An 8,149-nucleotide genomic window follows, 5' to 3' on the forward strand; every position below is an offset into this window, starting at 1 on the left:
TTTTTTTTTTTTTTGAGACAGAGCCTCAAGCCGTCCCCCTGGGTAGAGTGCCGTGGCATTACAGCTCACAGCAACCTCCAACTCCCGGGCTCAAGTGAGTCTCCTGCCTCTGCCTTGCAAGCAGCTGAGACCACAGGCACCCGCCACAACGCCCGGCTATTTTTTTTTTTGGTTGCAGCCGTCATTGTTGTTTGGCGGGTCTGGGCTGGACTCGAACCCGCCACCCTAGGTGTATGTGGCTGGCGCCTCAGCTGGTTGAGCCACAGGCGCCAAGCCCAAATATTATTATCTTAGAGACTAGTTCCAGAAAAACTTTAATGCCAACTAGAGACTTACAAATGCTTGCATGTTAAAAATCCTCAAAAAAATACCACTTTTCTCTCAATGCTATCATTTTGCAAGTTTATAAATATATCCTTTAAAAAGACCAACTACAATCTGAAAAAGCCACTAAAAAAGGACTTATATTTTACTGAATTTTAAAAATCTTTCACATAAGTACCACAGATAGTATTTTTTAGCTATGTTTTAGAAATATTTTAATAAATATTTCACCAGAAATTTCTTCTTTCTCTTTCCTTGAATGGAAAAAAAAGTCTTTCACTTCCATAAAGGGCTAGAGTCAGAGCTGAAACAAGATGTGGTAGAGAAATTTGACTTTGCAATCTCATTAGGAACCACTTTTCACCCTGTGGACTCTATATGGACTCAGGGAAATGAAAGTAGTAGTAAAGAATGATGTGCTCAACTCTTCAGGCTCCCCCTTACCCTTGGCCAACAAATCCACAGCTGGTAAAATGAGAGCTCAGGAGGGCCTAGACTTCTGAGTGTCTCCGGGTTAAGGGTTTCCCTCTCCGGCTTGTACATGGCCTACCATAACCACTGCAGTAACTCACAATGCTGACTCTGAGTTAGAAGTCATGGAGGACGCTTTGTAATCTAAACTTGACTCTACTACAACTAGGAATCAAACAGGAAATTAATTTGTAAATATTAAAACAGAAAGCATCAATTGCATCCATACAGAGAGACTTGTAAACCAAAGGTAGGATTAAATATAAGTATTTACTAAAAATAAAAAAATCTTATAATTACCTTGTCATCCTGAAAAATCGCAAGTCAGAAAGCACAAAAAATAGAGAAAAAAATATACACTTAGTTCCATAAATAAATTCCATCAGCAAGTCCCCATCACAACAGATAAAAGTTTCTCCTCAAACTAACTTGGTAAATAAATTTACATTCCTGGAACTGGCATAAAGTAAACATTAACATATACTTATGTGATGGCAACTCTTATATGTAGGCAAGTACTTAAAATTCTTTTTGAGTTGTTTCCATTTTTTGGTTGTAAAATTTTCTTGAGCATATGAGAGAATGACCCTTCTATTGATGTACGTGGATGAAAGTCTTATCCTAGGCCTGTTAGAGTTAAAGTAATACTCCACTATAAAGTCATTTGTCCAAGGGAAGCCTGCCAGGATGTTCTGGAGGTGGAGCCAATAAACTAGACCTGGCTGGGCTGGATCACCGTGTAGCTCACAGGGTGTGGCTCACCACTGCCCAGCAAAGGAGTTGTGAGATAATGTGGTTCTAACTTGAAACTGAGCAAAAGGCCCAGGAGAGTCTAGAGCAGTGGTTCTCAATCTTCCTAATTCCGCAGCCCCTTAATACAATTCCTGTGGGTCGCAACCCACAGGTTGAGAATGGCTGGTCTAGAAGATCTTAATTAGTGTTAATGGGTATTTTTCCTAGGATAGGACATGACTGCTGCCACAATTAAGCTGGGAGCTGAGCGAGCAAGGAGCTCAGTTGAGCAGGGCCAGTCCCCTCGGAACAGGAGAGCAGTTGTCACATAGGGCATGTGAGCTGGGTAAGCATGTATGATACCACAACTAAAGGCTGTCAGCTAGCTTGTTCTTATGTCCCTTAATTCATTTTTCTTTTCTTTTAATTTTTATTAAAGTTTCTAGTGAGAATACCCCCATTGTACCCCACATATATATATATATATATACACACACAACTATTATTTGTCAATTAAAAGTAAAAATAAAAAGAATAGCTTTTTTCTAGTTACCAGTTTACCAAGAGTTAACTAGAGAAAGCAATCTGATTTGAGCTTGCTCAAGACTAGCAGGTAGAGCCTTGTTTTTTGAGGACCAGCCACAGAGGTAGCCATGGGAATCAACTGAGATAGCCCCAGGGGAAGGTGAGACCGCAGAGCCCAGCAAAATGGAGAGTCCTCTTCCCATTTCAGACTTCAAGGATTTGTGATTTGTTTCACAATAAGGAAGCCCATTTCTTTACATTACTCCATTTGTTACTGGGACCCCCAATCCCCCCACCCAAATTATCTAGTCAGTATCTTGTTTTTAGAAATTGATATTTGGATCAGTATTGATCCCAGGTGTGAGCTGCCTTTATCAAATCCAAATGTATGTGCCAGGTATAGTATCCAAACTGCATGCAGAAATGCCATTTCTAAGAGAAGTACTCTTAGATTTTTCAGGCATCTAGCTCATTATTCATCATGGATATTTTTCTTTTCTTTTCTTTTCTTTTTTTAGAAACAGAGTCTCACTTCTATCGCCCTCAGTAGAGTGCTATGGCATCACAGCTCACAACAACCTCTAACTCCTGGGCTTAGGTGATTCTCTTGCCTAAGCCTCCCAAATAGCAGGGACTACAGGTGCCCACCACAATGCCCGGCTATTTTTTTGTTGCAGTTTGGTCAGGTCTGAACCTGCCACCCGTGGTATATGGGGCTGGCACCCTACCCGCTGAGCCACAGGTGTCGCCCATGGATATTTTTCATATGACATGTCACATGGATGGGATACTTGACTGCCTCACTTCTTGGTAACACTCTGCTACATGCACGTGGGCAGGGAGACAGGCCGGATTTTCATGATGATCACTAAGATTCCCCATGAACACAAATAACAAAAAGTTCCAATTTTCACCGCTTATGGCAGCAATGGGTCTCAAATTACCTGAAGGCAAGGAAGGACTTCAAAAGGCCATCCATATCTGCAGTGTGGGGTATATTCTGCTGAACCCCAGAACATATTCCCTCCCAGCTGGGACAGCTCCCCTATTAAACACACTGCCTGAAGTGAGCAAAAACTATCTCCATGTAACTGCTACTCACTGATCTCATTTCTAACCTCTTCGTATGTTATCCTTCCAATTAAACAAGCTGTTTTCTTTTTCTTTTCTTTTCTTTTTTTTTTTTTTGAGACAGTCTCATTTTGTCACCTTCAGTAAATTGCTATGGTGTCATAGCTCATAGCAATTTCAAACTCTTGGGCTCAAGTAATTCTCTTGCCTTAGCCTCCCAAGAAGCTGGGACTATAGGCACCAGCCATGACACCCAGCTATTTTTTAGAGATGGGGGTTGCACTTGCTCGGGCTGGTCTAGAATCTGTGAGCTCAGACAATCCACCCACCTTGGCCTCCAAGAGTGCTAGGATTACTAAGCAAGCTGTTTTCAATAAATAATTTTAAATTTTAATACCTCCCCACAACAAGAGAATTTATAGATTAATCCAATTTTTAATTTGGCTACTCAAATGAAAAAAAATATGGTAAAGACATCTAACACCTTGAGTCTTTGCTTAGGTTGGCTTAGCCACTTTTCTTGGCATAATGCAGGAAGAAAAGAAATTTAAACTGTGAGTAGAGATTTGAAATCACTGAAGCTAGAGTTGGATGTATTTTTGTTGGTAAAGAGGGGAGGATTAAGACACAAGTTTACTGTTGTAAAAGTTTTAATTGTGTTAGGGTTTGAAAATAAATATTTCCCATCTGAAAAAAAAGATAATTTATATATTTCTATATTTAATAGAATTTTATTTTATTTTTTTGAGACAGAGCCTCAAGCTGTCCCCCTGGGTAGAGTGCTGTGGCATCACAGCTCACAGTAACCTCCAACTTCTGGGCTCAAGCGAGTCTCCTGCCTCAGCCTCCCAAGTAGCTGGGATCACAGGCACCCGCCACAACGCCCAGCTATTTTTTGGTTGCAGCTGTTGTTGTTGTTTTGGTGGGCCTGGGCTGGATTCGAACCTGCCACCTTAGGTGTATGTGGCTGGCGCCTTAGCCACTTGAGCCACAGGTGCTGAGCTTAGAATTTTATTTTAGATCAAAATTTATTGTGGCCAAATTACTACAAAACAATTCATTTTAAAACTCATGAGTGATATATGAAATGTTGATGATCTTTTAGATTTCATTTGCTTTTTGCTCACTCCAACGGGCATTTTAAAATAATACTGGGATTTTTAAAAAATGATAACTCCTCAACTAGACTAAAAGTGCTTTTAAGTGTTTGCTTCATCATAAATTAAGGAAAGGGGATAAGAAGAAATGGAGACCAGTGCTCACATTCTGACTTCAGCCATGTCCTCGTGCTTACCTTGGGTTGGATGGCCTCTTTCTGGCTCACCAGCTGAGACCTCAAGATGAGGACTTCCTCTTTGCGGACATCGAGCTCTTCACTCACAGAGGTCAGTTGTTCCATGAGGACTCTGTAGGCAGGGGCACCTGGAGCAGTCACCTCTGGGGCACTCTTCTCACTAAGGGCCTTGCGTAATTCATTTAGCTCATTTTTCAGTTTTTTATTTTCTGATTCTAGTTCTTGACGCTGTATGAAGAGAATAAGGAGACAAAGAAAATAACATTGCCGGCATCCTCAACTTTATACTGAAATGCTCAACTTCCCTCAAGCTGGTAGAAAAATTCTGATGGAAAAGTTCATGAGAGCTACCCTGGTGAATGGTTTCCTAGGTTCTTCTGGAAACTCTGCTCTGCTAATTAAGGCAGTCTTACATCAAGTGGAATTGGCCAAGGCTAAGGATAGGTGGCTTTATCAATGCAAATTCCAGAGTTGAATTTATTCTGGCCTGCCCAAAGTGTGTTCATAGCCCTGGAGAGATTGCCAAGACCCAATGGTTAAGTTTAGCCAGTCCTAAGGAGCCCAGGTTTATTTGCAGGAAATTATAAGGGCAAATCTGAGGGTCTAGCTGCCCAGGATATTTCCAGTGAACGATATATCTGGGTAGATCCCTGAAATCTTTAGTAGGGTCCTCTTCCTTCCTTTGTAAAGCAGAATGGAAAGACCACTGAAATTTTAGGCTTTTAACTGCTAATTAAAAAAAAAAATTAGGGCTTGGCACCTATAGCTCAGTGGTTAGGGTGCTGGTCACATACACTAGCGCTGGCAGGTTCAAACTAAACCTGGGCCTGCTAAACAATAATGACAACTACAACAAAAAAATAGCCGGGCATTGTGGCAGGCAACTGTAGTCCTAGCTACTTGGGAGGCAAGAGGATCACTGAAGCCCAAGAGTTGGAGGTTGCTGTGAGCTGTGATGCCACAGTGCTCTACCAAGGGTGACATAGTGAGACTCTGTCTCAAAAAAAAAAAATTGCTATATTTTAAAAATGATAAGTTTCTCTCTAGTGTTTCAATGACAATAAATAATGTATTTTGCAAACTTCTTTCCTGTGTGACATGCTTGTGAATTTGCAAGCAGAGCCTTGGGAAGTGGGAAGAAAGGGTGAAGGCCTCCTCCTTCAACCATTTGTAGGAACATATACATCCTTTATCACCTCCGTATTTTCACATACTACTAACTACTCTTGTGCCACCAGTTAGCACCACCTTCTCCGTGATGGCAATGGGAACCCAGCATAAAGAGGTATTGACACCAAAATCCAAGTGTCACAAGATACTGGGTGGGAAACACTGAAGTAGACGGGCATTTGAAAACACCATGTACATGTATAGGACAAAGGCCTGATGCTATGGAAGTGAGACATTTGTCTATAAAGATTGAATGTTTTATTGTTTCTCTACAGGAAAGCAATCTTTGTTTGTAGCATCATATCGCTCCTTTCTATGTATTAGATATAACAATTATTTAAAGTCTGTATTTTTTCTTATTTAAAAATATGTAACCCTTCTTTCATGAATTAACCTATTCTTTTGTGAAAACGAATGCTTCCTCCCTTCTCCATTCTCCCATGAAGAGATAACTAGATTTGCATTGCTCATTTCTGTAACAGAAAACACATAATTGTCTTCACTTTGGCATATTAAGTGGTGATACAGTGTTTCCTAAACTCTAATGTGCATCAGAATCACCTAGAGGTCTTGGTAAAGCACAGATTGCTGGGCCCCACCCTCAGAGACTCTGATTCAATTGGTCTAGTGGTGTGGAGCCCACATATCTGCATTTTGAATAAGTTACCAGGTAATACTGATCCTGCTGGTCAGGGATCCAATTTTGAGAGTCACTAATCTAATAGTTTGTGAATCTGGACTTCATTCATACTAAAGAAAATGTTTTTACTTGTCCATTTTTTTGTGAGGCAGAAGATCTGGAGAGCAGATTCTTGTCCCCATCTTTGGTCTGCCCTGTCACACCCAGGTGGATAGTGGCAGATGCCACATTTGAACACAGGCAGTTGATGCCACAGTCCATGTCCTTTACTACCATAGACTCCAATGGCTGCTACTTCTATTCCTGTTTAAACTGAAGTCTAGCATATATAAAAAAGAATTTATAAAAGGAAATAACGCAAGGCTAGAAATGATGACTGAATAATGCTAATGCTAAGACCTCTGGTGCAACCTCCAGCCCTTAAGGATGTTTTCTGGGAAAAAGAGAGGATCTCTTGTCAAAATAAAATATTCAGAGTCTTGAGCAGAAACTTTTCATTACCTTGAGTGACTCATATTCCAGTTCTGCACCTCTGACTTGTGGTCTTTCTTCTTCCTGGGGAAAATATAAAGCAAAACCTTTATACATATTTTAACTGTCACATTTTTATTTGCGCTACAGAAAACAGTGAAGAGTTTAGTCCTCACTACTTTAACCAAACACTGCTTGGTTAGATTGGGCTGAGTTCTCATTCTTCTTAGAGTTCCCAATCTTCTTAGAGAGAAGACTGCATGATGACATATGCCCCAGCCTCAGCTCTCAGGCCCGCCAGCACTGCCTACCTTGGCCTTGCTGCGCAGCACCAGCTCTTCCTTGCGATCCAGCTCATCCTGCATCACCTGCTTCTCCTGCTCCAGCTCTGTGACCCGCTTCTGGAGCTTGAGGAACAATGACATGTCCAGAGGCACCTTTTTCTCGCTTGGCTCCTAACCCCCCCAAAATTCCAAGATAGTAATGATAAGTCAGAAGACATAGAGGCCAATGAGAAAATGATGAATAGCTCAATAGACAAACAGGTAAACTTACAGAAGAAGAAATTATAAACATCTGAAGAATACATACAAAAAATACTCAGCCTCGCTAACAATCAGAGAAATACGAATTAAACAGTGAGGTACTACTTCTCCTCTACCAGATGGGCAAAGACTGAAAAGATTAATAGTGCTCTGGATTGTCAACAGTGACAGTGTCTCCTGTGTTGGAAGTTTAAGTGGGCCTTTTTAAAGGGGAATTTAGTTGTATTTATTAAAAGGTAAGTGTATATACACTTTAACCTACCAAATCCATGTATAGGGATTAATCCTACAGAAATACTTGACACAAGTACACAAAAATACATGGAAAAAGATGTTCACTGCAGCATATTTTTATAACTGCAAAAAACTGGCAAGAACTTGAATGTCAACCAATAGGCCAGCTGCTTAAATAAATTATAGCATTGTCAAACTATGAAATATTTTTTAACTGTTAAAAAGAGTAAGGTAGATCTATGGGAGCAGATGAATATGCCCTAGATAAAGGATTAAGTGAACACACAAATTATAGGACAAAATATATATTATGATCTTATTTTTGTTAATACAAACACAAATATATATGACTTTTAAATGTACACCTAGCCCATGCGTATAAAAATCGAGAAGGCCACATCTTAGAAGATAGAAGGTATTACAGAAAAGTTTCATTTTTAATTTTGCATATTTCTATATTTGAATCCTTTACAATAAGCATGGCCATTTGCAATCAGGAAAAATGATTTTTGAAAAGGTGAAGTACCAGCATAAGTATATTGAGATCAGACAGAATTTGATCTTTCAAAACTGAAAACTAAAAATCAAAACAGATACAATCAGTACTCTGCATCTGTAGGTTTCATACCTGCAGGTTCCACATCCTTGTTTTCCTTTTTTTTTTTTTTTGCA

General features: G+C 40.0%; 1 protein-coding gene across 7 annotated transcripts in view; it reads right to left on the bottom strand.

Moving 5' to 3' along the window:
- MYO5A (myosin VA) overlaps positions 1–8,149 on the bottom strand; it is a 126,861-nt gene that overhangs the window by 37,677 nt on the left and 81,035 nt on the right. For 4 of the 7 annotated variants that reach the window (XM_012801968.2, XM_023510112.1, XM_012801970.2 and 1 more), the window contains exons 25-28: positions 7,010–7,153; positions 6,729–6,782; positions 4,418–4,645; positions 1,096–1,104 (exon numbers count right to left, since the gene is read on the bottom strand). In XM_012801968.2, the coding sequence (XP_012657422.1) occupies positions 1,096–1,104; positions 4,418–4,645; positions 6,729–6,782; positions 7,010–7,153 (435 nt within the window). The remainder of the gene's footprint in view (positions 1–1,095; positions 1,105–4,417; positions 4,646–6,728; positions 6,783–7,009; positions 7,154–8,149) is intronic. The other 3 variants (XM_023510111.1, XM_012801969.2, XM_023510109.1) reach the window with 1 other exon arrangement.

This window comes from Otolemur garnettii, unplaced genomic scaffold, assembly GCF_000181295.1.
Source record: "Otolemur garnettii isolate 467f Iridium unplaced genomic scaffold, OtoGar3 scaffold00011, whole genome shotgun sequence".
In the NCBI taxonomy this organism is placed as follows: domain Eukaryota; kingdom Metazoa; phylum Chordata; class Mammalia; order Primates; family Galagidae; genus Otolemur; species Otolemur garnettii.